The 16,706-nt window shown below is 39.7% G+C and overlaps 1 protein-coding gene and 1 pseudogene across 1 annotated transcript in view; one reads left to right on the top strand and one right to left on the bottom strand.

Moving 5' to 3' along the window:
- VWDE (von Willebrand factor D and EGF domains) overlaps positions 1 to 10,817 on the bottom strand; it is a 65,221-nt gene extending 54,404 nt beyond the window's left edge. The window contains exons 1-4 of the mRNA XM_066353778.1: positions 10,751 to 10,817; positions 8,591 to 8,775; positions 4,789 to 5,020; positions 268 to 333 (exon numbers count right to left, since the gene is read on the bottom strand). Of these exons, the coding sequence (XP_066209875.1) occupies positions 268 to 333; positions 4,789 to 5,020; positions 8,591 to 8,775; positions 10,751 to 10,817 (550 nt within the window). The remainder of the gene's footprint in view (positions 1 to 267; positions 334 to 4,788; positions 5,021 to 8,590; positions 8,776 to 10,750) is intronic.
- A 4,338-nt stretch (positions 10,818 to 15,155) lies between these two features.
- On the top strand, positions 15,156 to 16,450 carry LOC136384075 (bifunctional phosphoribosylaminoimidazole carboxylase/phosphoribosylaminoimidazole succinocarboxamide synthetase pseudogene; annotated as a pseudogene).
- Positions 16,451 to 16,706: the final 256 nt, after the last annotated feature.

Raw genomic sequence — 16,706 nt, 5'->3', positions numbered from 1 at the left:
TAAAATGACTCTACCAATATACATACATTTCAATTGGGTGTAAATATACCCAGTTCTCTGTACCTTTGCTGAGTCCAATGCTATTTCGTAAAGATATGATAAGATATATAAAGATATGATAAAGTGATTTTATTCTTGATATCCACTAGACTGGGGTGTTGTCAAGTATTAGCATAATTCAACATCTAAAGTAAGCCACAGAAAATAAAAGCCTGTTGAAATCATTAGTGTATATATACATTACTAAAAATGAAACCTGGTACTTACGAACACAGTCACCTCCAATTTCAATTTCGTCAGGGTCACATGGATATAATTTTGCATCAGAAATAGCTGCAAAAGTTGATGTTTTCATATTTATTTAGTTGAGCATAAAGATACAAATATATTTATGTATATGATATATATGAGATGATAATTCTTCAGAGAAGTATTTTTTAATAGAAATTAAACATTTACATTTTCCCCCTTTTCAAGTTGAGAACAAATAGTGATAATTTAGGGTTATATTTTGAAGCAATTATAGCTTTATATCGTGTTTTAAATTTCAGTTTGCATTAAGTAATGAAACATTACAATCTGCAGAAATTTATACAACAGTCGGTTTGTATCAGTTCCTTGGGAATTGCCTTTCCCGTAGTCATTCACAGAATTACAGAAATGTGTCGACAGCTATCATGGTGATACTAATAAATCCGATGCCAATGTTGGTTTTTTTCTGGACTCTTTATTCTTTTCCATTGCTCTATTTCTCTATCTTGATGCTAACATAACACTGTGCATTACTGTAGCTTTACAATAAGTCTGAAAGTGAGATAGTGTAAATTGTTCAACCTTTTTTCTTATCAAAGTAATTTGGCGATCATCGGTACTTTCTTTTTTCATATAAATTTTATAATGCACTTTTCAATTTTTACAAAAAAGCTTGCTTGCTGGAATATTGGTTAGGACTGTTTTGGAACTATAAATGATTTTGAGGAGAATGACATCTTAACATGGAGTCTATTAATTTCATGAACATGGTTTATCCATTACTTTAGAACTTGTATAATTTCTGTTTGCAAAATTTTATAGTTTTTACTTCAGAGTTCTTGTACTTTTTGATATTTATTGATAAGTATTTCATATATTTGGTGCTATTATTGGTATTTTAGATGAAATTCTGATTGTTCGTTGCTAGTATAAACAAATATAAATGATTTTGTACGTTGACCTTTTTCTTTACTAAACTCACATAATAACTCCCGTAGCTATTTTGTAGATTCCACTAAATTTTCTAACTAGATAATTAAGTAATTTGCATTTAAATTCTTGAGGGATATTGTTTCATACTTTTCTTTTCTTGTAATATCTATATCTGGTTTTAGTTTCAGAATGACGCTAGCCTGACGGAAGTTTAGAAGTAATCACTTTTCTTTATTTTTCTGAAAACAATGGTGTGAAATAGGTATTACCTCCTTCTGTAATTTATTGTGTTCACATGGCTGTTTCCTTCTTTTTTTAAAAAAAAATTATTAATTTTAATGGGATGACATCAATAAATCAGGGTACATATATTCAAAGAAAACATGTCCAGGTTATCTTGTCATTCAATTATGTTGCATACCCATCACCCAAAGTCAGATTGTCCTCCGTCACCTTCTATCTAGTTTTCTTTATGCCCCTCCCCCTCCCCTTCCCCTCCCCCTCTCCCTCCTGCCTCCGGTAACCACCACACTCCTGTCCATGTCTCTTATGGCTGTTTCCTTCTTAAATGGCCTGGTGGGATGGTGGAGTTTTTGTTGCTTTTGTTTTGCTTTATTTTTTAGTGGGATAGATCTTAAAGAAGTTTAGCTTCTAGGAGTATCTAACAGTAGATAAGTTATATGAAAATGATGTAGGAATTCTAAAAACAAGTCATGAGACAATATTTTAAGTGAAATTTTTTCTTTAATTTCTGCTGCTTTGGTGATTTTAGAATAAATATGACTGATTGTTGTCTATCCAGTATCCACCAAGGTGCTATTGGTTGAGGGCAACAATATGCCAAAGTAAAAAAACTACATTTTATAAACTGCCTTTGAAATGAAAGATAAACCAGAACATTCTTCTAAAGTCCTTGTGATAAGGCTTTTTCCAAATAAGCCACTTAAAAGGAAGAAGTTTCAGTTAGCACAAGACCTCTTTGACCCTTTGGACTTTCCCTTTTATCTTGTCTAAAATGCAGATAAAAAAACTAATACTGGACCCTCATCCTGTTACCCTGAAAGAAAAGCCAAGAAACTCATGGAGTCCTGGGCCTGACTCTTTAAAAAGGCCCCATCATGATCAGCAGCGACTATCTGCTCCAGATTTATGGTAAGCCAGAAAAGGAAACTCTTAATTGGACTAAGTGATTGTCACTTTAGTTTGCCACGAGCAGTCTAACTCAAGTTCTCAGTGGTATTTTAAGGTAAGCTTTTATTGGCAAATCAGAGAAGATAATTTATGTATGTGTCTGATTAATGAGTTATACATTAAGAAGGTGAATAAGCCTGACCAGGTGGTGGCACAGTGGATAGAGCATCAGGCTGGGACTCAGAGGACCCAGGTTCGAAACCCTGAGGTCACCAGCTTGAATGCAGGGTCATCTGGTTTGAGCAAAGTTTACCAGCTTGAGCCAAGGTTGCTGAGCCAAGAAACGGGTCACTGGCTCAGCTGTGGCCCTTCGGTCAAGGCACATATGAGAAAGCAATCAATGAACAACTAAGGTGCCGCAACAAAGAATTAATGCTTCTCACCACTCTGTTCCTGTCTGTCTGTCCCTATCCGTCCCTCTCTCTGACTATCTCTCTCTCTGTGTTAAGGAAAAAAAAAGTGGAAATAAAATTTTTTCCCAGAAGTCCCCTCTCCCTAAAACCAGTAAGAGGACTTGAATACGGTAAGATAGAGAAATAATTTGAATCTTCAAACTTGAGAAATTCAGTGGATGGTAATGACATTACAAAACAAAATATTTTTTTATTTTTAAAAGCATGTCTTGCCCTGGCCGGTTGGCTCAATGGTAGAGCGTCGGCCTGGCGTGCAGAGGTCCCGGGTTCGATTCCCGGCCAGGGCACACAGGAGAAGCACCCATCTGCTTCTCCACCCCTCCCCCTCTCCTTCCTCTCTGTCTCTCTCTTCCCCTCCCGCAGCGAGGCTCCATTGGAGCAAAGATGGCCCGAGCGCTGGGGATGGCTCCTTGGCCTTTGCCCCAGGCGCTAGAGTGGCTCTGGTCGTGGTAGAGCGACACCCCTGAGGGGCAGAGCATCGCCCCCTGGTGGGCGTGCCGGTGGATCCCTGTGGGGCGCATGCGGGAGTCTGTCTGTCTCTCCCCGTTTCTAGATTCAGAAAAAATACAAAAAAAAAAAAAAAAAAAAAGCATGTCTTAAGGATGCAAATTTAAATATTGAATTTTTAAATTTAATGTAAATAACATTTCTGTTGGAGTTATTATTTGTATTTTATAGTATTTTCTAGTATGAAAGTTTTGTTTTCATTTTTAATAGTTTTTAGTGGTTCTTAAACTAATGTAAGTAATTATTTTTTACATTGTAACACCTATAGAACTTTCCACATCTATTTTGTAATATTATATGAAATTTTACAAAAATTAACTATTTTTTAATGACAAGAGTACTGAGAAATACCAAAGGTGTACATTTTTCAAAACCTCTCATCTCGGCCACCCTGTGAAGCTCATCTCTCTGGCTTTTCTCCTTTTTAGTGACAATTTATTAACTGAGCAGGAGCTAAACTTTCATATTGAGCATATTGCTTTCAGAGAAAGTTTAGCTAGCCAGGAGCTGTGTAAGAAATGTGAAGATTTACTGCCTCACCCTCTCAAGATAATTCTCCAAATATTTCTCAGTGCACAAAAAACAAAATGCAGAATTCCCTAAATGTCAGGTCCTGCTGCCCTTCTGTTATGCGTTCCCTCACTCTTTGAGATAGATGCACCATCTCTGTCTGCTCTCACAGTGAGAACGCCACATTGTTACCCCTTAAGGACTTTCGGTTTCTCCTGTATTATTGCTCTTTGAGATGTCCTTCCCCTCACTCTATCTGACCAAGGACAGCTTACCCTCAAACTCTCGGTGTGAAAACCTTGTTCTCAGAAACAGCTTTCTCTGGTGACACCTCATTATAAATTTCATCCTCTCCTCACCTCCAGTATCCTCATCTACAGCAAGTTTTAATCTTTTCTTCCATACCACTAATTGGAATTTGTAATTGTATTATAGTCTTTGCCACTCTTTTGCTGTACTTGTGTTCTTTGGGGTTTTCTAGTTTGGAAAGTCTAACAATCTCAGGATGAAACTATTCATAGGTTTTACTCACATAGTTATTATTATTTGCAAGTGTTTGCCTAGTTGAATTACACTAGCTTGTAATAGTATCTTTCAGCATTTCTCGTCTTGTACATATAAATTTGCTCACGATTGCACTGGGGTTATGGCTTTTGGGGAAGAGTATGCTATAAAAGAGAAATGACCTTGTTATTGAATGTCATCTGTAGATAAATGACATCAACATACATTTTCACCAGTGACGTTAACATTTGATACTTTCACAACAAGTATTTTTGAGGATTTTAAGATCTTGGCAAAGAACTCTAAACAAATCTAGCCAATATAAACCAGAAAGCTAGCTTCACTCTAGCATTAATAGCAAAACTGAATTTCTTGAGCTTTGCATTAGCTCCATACAAAGTATCCAGAGAATGGCACAGACACACCAACATACAGTTCTATGATTAGCAGTTCATATGTATTACCTATGTTTTCTTACCTTCCGCACAATATCCCATACATCCCTGAGTGGGCTGCAGTAAGTACACAAAAAATTGTCCACAGTTTCTTACAGAGACTGGGATTTGAAAAAGACAGCAGTCTTTTGTAGTGCTAAGCAAAAACTGCCATGTGGCACAAGCTGTCAGTTGCTTCATCTCTCCAGGTGGTGGCAGTGTTTCTGAGTCTCCCAGAGACAGCCAGATGGGAGCCTGGGTTCCACAGTGGTTCATCTTTTTGCGTTAGAAAAAAACAAAAGTTGAAAACCCAGTTTATTTTCATACATGGTAGATAAAGCAATTTTGCATTGTGTTTTAAAAAACCTTTATAATAATCTATTAAGTTAAACCTATATTGTAAAAGAAAAAGTAATTTTATGGAATAGTACACTTAAAGAGAGATTCCTCAAAATTAATATGATCTTAGTAGATTTAAATACCTTTATTTCTTTTTTTTTTATTTTATTTTAAGAGAGAGGGACAGAGAGGGACAGACAGGAAGGGAGAGAAATGAGAAACATCAATTCTTAGTTGTGGCACCTTAGTTGTTTATTTATTTATTTATTTGTATTTTTCTGAAGCTGGAAACGGGGAGAGACAGTCAGACAGACTCCCGCATGCACCCGACCGGGATCCACCCGGCCCGCCCACCAGGGGCGACGCTCTGCCCACCAGGGGGCGATGCTCTGCCCCTCCGGGGCGTCGCTCTGCCGCGACCAGAGCCACTCTAGCGCCTGGGGCAGAGGCCAAGGAGCCGTCCCCAGCGCCCGGGCCATCTTTGCTCCAATGGAGCCTTGACTGCGGGAGGGGAAGAGAGAGACAGGGAGGAAGGAGGGGGGCGGTGGAGTAGCAAATGGGCACTTCTCCTATGTGCCCTGGCCGGGAATCGAACTCAGGTCCCCCGCATGCCAGGCTGATGCTCTACCACTGAGCCAACCGGCCAGGGCCTAAATACCTTTATTCCATCTGTTACATTTGTATTATGAACAAGAGAAATTCAGTGTCAGTTAACTTAGTAAAATAGCTGAACATTCTAAGACAAAATCAATCTGTCTGAAGTCATCTTAACATGTAGCACAAAGATAAACTGATCTTGGCGATTTCTTGAAAAATTGCCGTGAACAGTATATGTAAAAAATTAAAGTTCAGTTCAGGAGTCCTCAAAATAGCAGGGGAAAGGAAAAAAATTGTTCAAAATCTGGTGAAAACAAGTGGTTGGCAATTTGGAAAAGATGAAGGTAAAGCCTCATTTGTTACCAATTATCTAAATCAATTTCAGACAGAAAATAGAAGTAAATAGAAAATTAACCCACAGAAAATAGCAGACTGATTTGAGAAGAGCTGGGACACTTACTAAATGTGTCAACTTGGGCACTTAGGTGAATTGTTGTCGTATTAGGTGAATTGTAGTACCCACCTCACAGTGCTGTGATGAATAAATAATGTATTATATAAAACTACTTCTACGTAGCAATAGGTCAATAATCGTTAGCCAGATTGTAATTTTGCATATTACTCTTTCCATGCTTAAAAGCAAAGGAAAAATCATAAAGGAAAAGATTGATAGTTAGATTAAATAATTATTTTAAAAATATAAGAAAAATTAGAATTAAATGAGGAGAAAATTACTTGTAAATAGCATTATATTTAGTATATATTATATTGTTTATATATTATTATATTTCTTATTTTATTTTAACCATGTAATACCCATTTAAAAATTCTAAGATCACAAATTGGCAAAATACACAAACATAATTTAAAAAATAAATACAGATGTCTAATGAATACATGAGAATATTCAGTACCAGAAAAGGTATTTTTATCTATTGCTATTAGAATTTAAAATTAGCATTATATTATTGAAAAACAATGTAACTATACATATTTAAAACCTCAAAAATACTAAAATAGAACAGTGATTTATATGCACATTTGCTAATTGCAGAAAGCCTAAAAGTATACATATATAATAATGGTTTAAATCAGGGGTTTCCAAACTTTTTACACAGGAGGCCAGTTCACTGTCCTCAGACCGTTGGAGGGCCGGACTATAAAAAAACTATGAACAAATCCCTATGTATACTGCACATATCTTGTTTTAAAGTAAAAAAACAAAACGGAAGTAGTACTGTACGTGAGCCACACCGCCACATACAGTATACTCCAGGAGCACAGGATGTGGATGCTGACCACCAATGAAAGAGGTGCCCCTTCTGGAAGTGCGGTGGGGGCCGGGTAAATGGCTCAGGGGGCCGCATGCGGCCTGGTAGTTTGGGGACCCCTGGTTTAAATAAATGTTGATGTATGACAGGTTATTTTCAAACTAATACAAAGAATTTCTAATATAAGAAGAAAATGTTAATGCTATAGCTGTAACTGAAAAAAAAAAGTTATGTAACTGAATACATAGCATGAATCATACAAAATAATATAAATAATAGGGAACTATAGCAAAATGTTAATGATGTAAAGAATGCGGGGGTATATTATGAATGAATATTATTCTATTATGTGTTCTTTATTTTCTAAATTTTCAATAATGCACATGAATTATTTACACAGACTTGTATTATTCTGTAGACAAAAAGAGAATTCTACCAATTCTCCAGCTGAATGGTCCAAAGGCTTGGTTCAAGGGGGCATGAAAGAATGGAAACAGGGAACACTTCCTCATCAGGCACAGTGAGCTCCGGGAAAGGAGACAGTTCACCTTCACATTTGTGTGAGGATCTAGAATAGATTATAGCTAATTTACCCGCGGAACTATTGAATAAAATATAGAACCAAAACAACACAAATATTTAAGGATGTAGTGAATTTCCTCAAATTTTACTTTTTCAGTTTAGGCAAAGTGTCACAAAAATGATAAGCAAATAAATAAAAAGGAGAAAACAAGGCAGCTACAATGTCACAACTTAATTTTTTTTTTTTTACAGAGAGAGAGAGAGAGTCAGAGAGAGGGATAGATAGGGACAGACAGACAGAAACAGAGAGATGAGAAGCATCAATCATCAGTTTTTCATTGCGACACCTTAGTTGTTCATCGATTGCTTTCTCATATGTGCCTTGACCGTGAGCTACAGCAGACCGAGTAACCCCTTGCTCGAGCCAGTGACCTTGGGTCCAAGCTGGTGAGCTTTGCTCAAACCAAATGAGCCCGCGCTCAAGCTGGTGACCTCGGGGTATTGAACCTGGGTCCTTCCGCATCCCAGTCTGATGCTCTATCCACTGCGCCACCGCCTGGTCAGACAACTTAAAATTTAGATATATTTTCTGAGGTTTTCTCATTAGTTGCATGCTTAAAGAGGAAAATAATTCCTGTCTCTGCATAATTCACAAAACGTGGGTACCAATAAGGAAAGTGGGCCTGTGTTTAAGCCTGACAAGGACATAATCAGGTTTTCTGGTTATCTGGGGTTAAGTACAGGAGCTCTGGAGAATAACAACCTATAACCAGAATTTGACTGGTTGATCTGCTAGCTGGGTGACTCCAGGAGTGTCACGTCTAAGAATATTTGTCTTGCACTGGATGCTGGAAATAATAATAATAGGCTTCATTCTAGAATTGCTTTAAAAATTATATAAGATGCTCTAGGTAAAAGCATTTGGTGGACTGAATGACTATAGTATAAACTATTACTATCATTATTACATAATATAAAAAGAAGCATGGGGATATTCCAGATTAGTTCAATCTGGATGCAAATTAAAATAATAATTCAGCATGAGAAATAAATTGGTTATAATAAGATTTAAGCTTCCTATGGAAAAAAATAGGTAAGAAGAAGTGAGTTGAAATACCTCGACACATTTGGTTGGCATCTCAGCAGGTCTGTCAAAGAGGAGAAATCTATACCACCCGGCAGCAAGGGAATGGTCACATATGAGGTCTTGTGCAGCTGACTGCTGGAGGTGCAGTGAGTCAAAATGGATACTTCTATGAGGGCTCTGGAGCAACTGGTGTCCCCCAGGAGAGCACTCCTGAGCTGGGATGGAAAGATAAGTGTTTTTATGGAGGTGTATTCTTCATTAAAATAGTTCAGTCCTCAATTAAAATAGATTCCAAAACAAAAATAAATCAAATTAACCTAGAATTACACATACAGATTATCTGAAATGTCAGATCTTTTAATAGTCAAAGATTACTTAACTTGAACTTTTTGTAAATACAATAAACCAATCAACAAACTTTTTAGAATGCCTTTTTGATATATTTAAGCTTCAAGAACTTTATTTCCATTTAATTTGGGATAAGCAATATTTTTGTAATTTATTTGTTGGATACAGATGACATATTATATATTCGCTTCAGGTATACAACATAGCAATTAGACATTTATATACTTTATGAACTGATTACCCTGAGAAATCCGCAAGCAATATTGCCGATGGATTTTGAGTTAGGATTTGTTTACTTCTACCCTTGGAAGTTCCAGGCTCTACAAAGATTCCTGTTGGGAATGGTCCTCCAGATTTAAATGTCATTATTGACACACACACCTCCCCCCCATGACCTGCTTCCTCTGCATAGCCACCTGTCCCCCAAGTCCCACCTCTCCCAGGTCGTAGAAAACAACCAACTAAACCAATCTTTTAACGCCCATCTGATTTTTGTAAGGCGCTGTATTCTTTAGTGCAAGAAAAAATATAAAGATTTTAAAGTTTTTTTAAACGATGAATTATTGAAGTTTGATTTTATTATTAAGCACAAGAAAAGGAATAGGGTAGAGGGGAAGTTTTGAAGCACAAGAAAAAACCAGAGAGAAAGGGGGGGGGGGTGTTCTTAGTTGTTTAAGGAAGCCAAGTTAATCAATTCACTTAGTCACAGTTCACATCGCTGAGACCCGGGTGCCTCCGGGAAGGCAGCTCGAGCGCAGGGATTGTTCGGGTGCCAGCTGGGTTGGTCTCAGGACGGTGTCAGGAGATTGGTCCTGGTTTCGGGGTCCCACCTTAGGTACCTTGGAGTGTCAACCAAAGGTCACTGGCGCCAATTTAAACGTCAACAGTAATCCCCAATTTGGGTGCGGTGAAGAAGGAAGGTTTAGCGTGAACTGCTCAACGTAACAGCAGAGTGGTGAAAACAGCGCAGCTGGAGAGCAGCTGGAGGAGCTGCCGAGCGGCTGCTGGGGAAACCCCAGGGCTGGGAGGTTTCCCGGGAGGCCCGGCGACCGGCGACCGCGGGGCCAGGCCGGGGCTCAGCCAGGCAGCTCCGCGAGGGTCCGCTCGGCCCAGACCCGCTCGGGTTCCGCTCGGGGGGGAGGGGGCGCATTGGGGCGCTCTGCTGCTGCGACAAGGTTTCGCTGTCTCAGCTCCACGGGGGGAAATAGTCTTCCGTCTTCAGCCTTCTGTCTTCAGTAGAAAGTATATTTTGTTTTAACCTCATTGTATTTTAAACCTTCCTTTGTGTGGGTAAAGCAGTGGGAGGGGCGCTATTCTCTCCGGAGAGATCTCTTTAGCAGTTAGCTAAACCGATCCCAACAGCTACACAAAAATATCATCGCAAAACATTAACTTTTTGATATTGAAGGAATAAAATGTTCATTCATTATTATCGGCTGTGGGGCGGAGCTAGGGAAGAAATCGTGCAGTTTGGAATTGAGCTCTTTTCGGATAATTCGCATCTGACTGCATCTGGGATATCTGACAGACCCGGGAAGGTTCTCACGTTAAATGAAAGGGACTGAAAGGAGCAGGATATCCGGACACAAAGGAACAGAAACACGGCTGAGGGTCTTAAAGCAGGGAGACTGGAGGCAACTGCCACCTGCATACTGAGGAAAACAGAAACACCGTGGCTGTGAAGTGGCCAAAGACAGCAGCTGGACAGAGCGGAAGTCAGTGAGAGACAGATAGCAGATGTGGCCGTGAACACGCGCAGGGACGCCCCCATGTCACCAGGAAAGCCCCCTTCTCCTAGAGGTCCAGGGGGCGCCCCTGTACTCCCATCCGCCAGCGCCCTACCTCGCTGACCATTCCCCGGGGCCAGGAGCGTCAGTGCCAGTGCCAGCGCCCAGATTTCGCCAGGCATCGCTGCCGTCACCGTCACCGGTAGGGACGAAGGCGTCGCAGATCGCCCCAGCCTTAGGTGCAGGGAGGACGGGGCCACCGCAGCCCCTAAGTCCAATTACAGGACTTTCCTGATCCTGCTCGGCCGTTAGGGTCGCTGCTTGGCCCGGCTGTGGGGCGCAGTAGCCAACCCTTTCCAGGGACAGGGGCCCCGATCTGGCGACTCCTCCCTCTAAGCCCCCCACCTGGCTGCCAAGAAGCCACGCCCAGTTTGTTCCAGGAGACCGTGGCGAGGCCACCCGTTCTGGCTGCGGAACCGTGGATGCCAGCAGAAGTCGCAAGCTCCCAGATAAAAGTTGGCACCCCGCATCTCCCTGTTTGAGCAGATGCTTTAGGAAAATATAGTAATTCTAGAATGTTCAAACGGACCTCCAATAAAAGAAATCTCGCAAGGTTCTGTTAAAAGAGGCAGTATAACCCATCATACCTGCAGATTAATTTTTAATCTGATAATTGGGATTGCTTGCTTGCTCCCCAAAGGTGCACATGCTTCTCAGAAGTTACTCTGGCCGCCTCAGAGATCAAGGATGGGAAGAGCAAGTAGTCATTCTCTTCTTCTACCGCTATGACAGGTTTCCAGAAACGAAAAAGAGGACATCTAGACATTCTCCAAACACGTGGGTCAGACATGGCGTATTTGCTGATTAATGATTCCCACAGCTCTTCCAATTGTCCAGTGGTGACCCAGTGCCTCGGGATCCTTGAGCATATGGTCACATGACCCCCAGGGTTGCCTTGGGGATTCTCCAATCTGAAGTTGTCTTCAGATGTCTGGGGGCCTCTGCAAAGGGAGCGCCCTCCTTTTTAAAAACGAAGTCTGCATTTTTTTATTTTTTATTTTTGTCATTAAATACAACCTTGCCCTCCTAGTTTTTCTTTGGCAGTGTCAGTTCTAGAGTCTCCTTATTCACCTCTTGGGACTTGTTTTCAGAGCCTGCACTGAGGGGAAAGAAGACGCTTGTCAACAGAGCTGGTCCTGGGCTCCCGTGGGCACCAGGGTTCAGGACCCAGGTCCACCTGTAGATTTGGATTGAGGCTTGCATTGGGCACGGTGCTAAAGACAGGAGGTGCCCAGATACATAAATAAGCTTAAAAATCATTTATAAGTTTTTATATGAAAGAGAAATTGGCATTTAAAAGTTCAAAACCTGTTTCCAAACGTAGAAGCACTAACCTATCTTGGAAAAAATTTTATTTGTGGTGCAAAATACTGTGTGGAGCCTCCTTTTACATGAAGAGAAGGCTCCCAACCTTCCAGAAGAAAAGTGAAGTATAACTTTGGGGGCGGGGGTAGGCAGATTATTTTTATCTTAAGATCTTTGTGGAAGAACAATTTAATGTGAGCAGAATGAAATTACGAGATTTTTAGTGTGTATCTATTGTTTCAGCTTATAAAGCCTAATAAAACTGGGAAAGGAAAATAAACATTAATTTTTCTCAATCTATTTGTGAAATCACCAGGAGTAAAGAAATATCTATAATCAGGAAAAAATTATAACAGGCTTTTTGTGAATTTATTATCCAGCAATATCTGTAAAAATGCAATCAACTTCTATACTTTCTTGGAGCGTAACGTCACTTACCTAACTTCCAGCAAACCCTGAGCATACAATTTAAATTTTAGCAGGTCTCATTTTCCCTTCCATTTTTGATTGATGAATGCCAGTTTATGAGTTTACAATAGACAAAGACCCAATTTGCTTCCATATAAATGAGTTAAGATGAAAAAAAAAAACAAAAACAACCCAGCAACTTAAATTGTTTTTCAAATCTTCGTGGAAAATTTATGTAAACTGGCTTTGGGTCTGCAAGAATATACTGAATAAAAATTATGTAATAAGACAGAGTGAGAAATAAAAAGGTATAAAATGACATTTTAACATAGCAGGTCAAGTGTATCAAAAATTGATATATAATTCAAACATTTTTAACTATTTTTGAAGAAGAGAAAAACAATAGATGCATGGTATCCTAATCATAAATATTGATGATACTTGTAAAATTCAGTGAATATAACCAAGAGAGAAATAATAAAGAATGTTGAGGGAAGATGGAAAAAGCTAATAAGTACAATGTAGCTTAATTAAAAGAAAAGCCTACCAGGAGAAAATTTTAAATGATTTCCTTGGGAAAAAAATTTTTTTTTCGTTCTTTTCAGTTTTATGTCCAAAATGATGATGAACTTTATGAGCGAAACTCCCAAATTCAGGGGGCAGAAAGAGATAGTGATTAAGTATATGAACCCTGGGGTCAGGACACGTGGGTTCTAATTAGAGACCTACTACTTCTTTGCTGGCTGTGAACCTTGGATGCTATCCTTCTCCTCCTAACCTTATTTTTCTGTACAGTGGAAATGACAGCAATTAAGTCTCTACCCCATAGAGTTTAAGAAACAAAAGTATATACACGTGGGGGTGTGGTAGGAGGAGGAGGGATCTGGAAAAGAGCATTTAGATCCGTGTCTGACACAGAGTAGCTAACACAAATGACATAATAGTTTGCTGTTAATAAATCAAAGGTGCCCTGGCCGGTTGGCTCAGCAGTAGAGCGTCGGCCTGGCGTGCGGGGGACCCGGGTTCGATTCCCGGCCAGGGCACATAGGAGAAGCGCCCATCTGCTTCTCCACCCCCCCCCCCTTCCTCTCTGTCTCTCTCTTCCCCTCCCGCAGCCAAGGCTCCATTGGAGCAAAGATGGCCTGGGCGCTGGGGATGGCTCCTTGGCCTCTGCCCCAGGAGCTAGAGTGGCTCTGGTCTCGGCAGAGCGACGCCACGGAGGGGCAGAGCGTCGCCCCTGGTGGGCGTGCCGGGTGGATCCCGGTTGGGCGCATGCGGGAGTCTGTCTGTCTCTCCCCGTTTCTAGCTTCAGAAAAAAAATAATAATAAAAATAAATAAATAAATAAGGTGTCTCTTTTTTCAGCATTATCCTATTACAGTATGCAGTGTAATTCAGAGTGCCCTTAGGAAAACCCATGTTTGTATAAACATATGAGTTCCTTGGCCTGTGTAGTTTTTACTAAATGAGAGTCTTGCTGTCTCCTGGCACATCTTTAGGAGGAGATTCATAGAAATAGTATCGGGAAGGAGGATGCTGTCAAGCTCAACACTTGAGCTTCACAAATTAATGCCTTGGTTCTGGCCCTGAGTTTATATTCAGGAAGCCATTCCACCCAGACAGAGACATTAAATGAAACACATCTCACTCTCAAGGACAGCATATTCCTTTTCGTTGAAGAGGAGTCAACTAGATAGAGACTTGCTATTTTAAAGAAAAAATTTTAAGAACACTCATTAGCATGAATTTGATCATGTTTATTGTAGCATGACCAGTGCTGGGATTCAAGTGATGTAACCACTGGTTCTCTGCCCTAGTGACAGTTTTAAGTATAAAAAAGGATACACTGAACGGTAGTTGATTATTTCATGCATTTAGTACTTAAATAAGAACAATAAAAGAGATACACAAAAATAGACTGTGTTATAAGAGTAATGAAAAAATGTTAAATGATACCTGACAAAAAACAATAAAACTGTTTTTTGCGATATTTCCAATGACAGCTTGTCGCCCCCTGGTTGTAATATATACAGACATTTGATACCATGGAATATTATTCAGCTGTAAAAGGGAAGGAAATTCTGATACAAGCTACAAACATGGATAAACTTTGAAGACATTATGCTAAGTGAAATCTGTCACAAAAATTCAAATATTTTATGATTCCACTTAAATTAAGTACCTAGAACAGTCAAGATTAAAGACACAGAAAAGAAAATGGTGGTTGCAAAGGCTGGGAGCAGGGGACAATGGCGTGTTATTGTTTAATGGGCACAGAGTTTCAGGTCAGAAAGATGAGAAACTTCTAAAGATGGATGGTAAGGATGCTTTCGCAATGTGAATATACTTTTGCTACTGAACTATATATTTTTAAATGCTTAAGGTGGTAAATTCATGTTATGTATATTTTGCCACAATATGAAAAATAAATGTTTTTAATGAATCTTTCACCCACCAGCCAGAAAGCAAGCCCTTTATATAAACAGATCTCAGCATCATTGACTCCAAAGAGATTTCCTGGAAATGCTCAGTAGAGTAGAAATGTTTTAATCCCCAATTAAGTTAACTTTTGGACATAAATTCATAATCACAGAGATTGAGAAACTGATTACATATCGATCAGCCATGCAGAACTGCATAGCTTGTAACACAGTAACACAAGTTTTACCAGCTAAGTAATCTTCCTATTTTATAGATAAGAATATTTCAGACCAGAGTCCAGTGTCTCTTCCTATCATGGCCGCTGCCCTCAGCCCACCCAGGATAATGGCGACTGCTGAGGTATTAAACATTGGTAAAGAAAAAACTCTGAGGGTAAAACAAAAGAAGTCTATGAATTGTTAGACAGTCCAGGGGAAGTCCTCCTGTAGTCCAAGGACCAGAGTACAGCAGGAAATGCAGCCAGAAAGAATCACCTGAAAGAAAAAGCTACAATCTCTGAGAAAATTACTAGTTGTATTTTTCAGTTGTTACGGGAAGCAGGTGTCAAAACTGCTTTCACCCGAAAATGTGGGGAGACAGCTTTCATTGCACCTAAGTGTGAAATGATTCCCATTGAATGTAGAAGAATAACAACTGGTTCTTTTCTCAAAAGAAATCCTGGTGTCAAGGAAGGGTACAAGTTTTACCCTCCTAATGTGAAGATATATTGTTTTTAAGGATAATGCCAATAATGACCCACAGTGGTCTGAGGAACAGCTCGTTGCTGCGAAGTTTTACTTTGCTGGTCTTGTTATAGGCCAAACTGGAGTAGATATCATGAATCATGCTACACAGGCTATTTTTGAAATATTGGAGAAATCCTGGTTGCCCCAGGACGGTACACTGGTTGATATGAAGATTGAATTTGGTGTTGATGTCACCACGAAACAAACTGTTCCTGCTGATGTTATTGATAATAAATCCCGGAGACTCTGGTCATCAGTAGATGGAAGCCAACAGAAAGACAAACAGTCGTATCATGACCTCAAAGAAGTAACTGCTGAAGGGCTCCAGATGGTCAAGAAAAATTTTGAGTCAGTCGCTGAAAGATTAGAGTTGCTTAGAAACCAGAAATTCAGTGCAATGTTGTAGTATTGCTGGGCTCCAGTTTGGATCTCAGTCACTGTGAAAAAATCAAGAAGGTGTGTAGAACTTTTGGCATTCCATGTGAATTTCGGGTAACCTCTGCCCATAAAGGACAAGATGAAACTCTGAGGATGAAATCTGAGTGTGAAGGGATGGCATTCCTGCAGTCTTTGTGGCAGTGGCAGGCAGAAGCAATGGTTTAGGACCAGTGATGCTGGTGACACTACATATCCAGTCATCAGCTGTCCTCCCCTCACTCCAGACTGGGGAGCTCAGGATGTGTGCGGTCTTCTCTTCAACTACCCTGTGGTCTTGGCTGTTCAACCATACTTTCTTCAGAATGATCAGCTCAGTTTGTTGCCCATATATTTGGATTAAACAACCATTTGGTATGGGCCAAACTACGAGCAAGTATATTGAACACATGAATTTCCTTGAAGCAGGCTGACAAGAAAACCCAAGAGGGCAATTTATAAGAAGGAACATCATTGTATTTTTTTAGGAGGAAAATGACAAATTTCTAGTTTAGCTGCAGAAAAAATAGCAAACGAGATGAGAAGATTTTAAATCAATCAGAGAAAAAAAATTGTTAGTAAATAAATGCTTCTCTAGCTTCATGTAGTAGTAGAATATATGTATATATTGAAGGACATTTTAAAATTAACCTCTTATCCACTGCATGGTCATTGTTAGGTAGGTGACATAATCAAATATATTTCTCAAATGGCCAAT

Source organism: Saccopteryx leptura, chromosome 12 (assembly GCF_036850995.1).
Source record: "Saccopteryx leptura isolate mSacLep1 chromosome 12, mSacLep1_pri_phased_curated, whole genome shotgun sequence".
NCBI lineage: Eukaryota > Metazoa > Chordata > Mammalia > Chiroptera > Emballonuridae > Saccopteryx > Saccopteryx leptura.
Note: the sequence above shows the minus strand (reverse complement) of the source record. Positions and strands in the feature narration are given on the sequence as shown.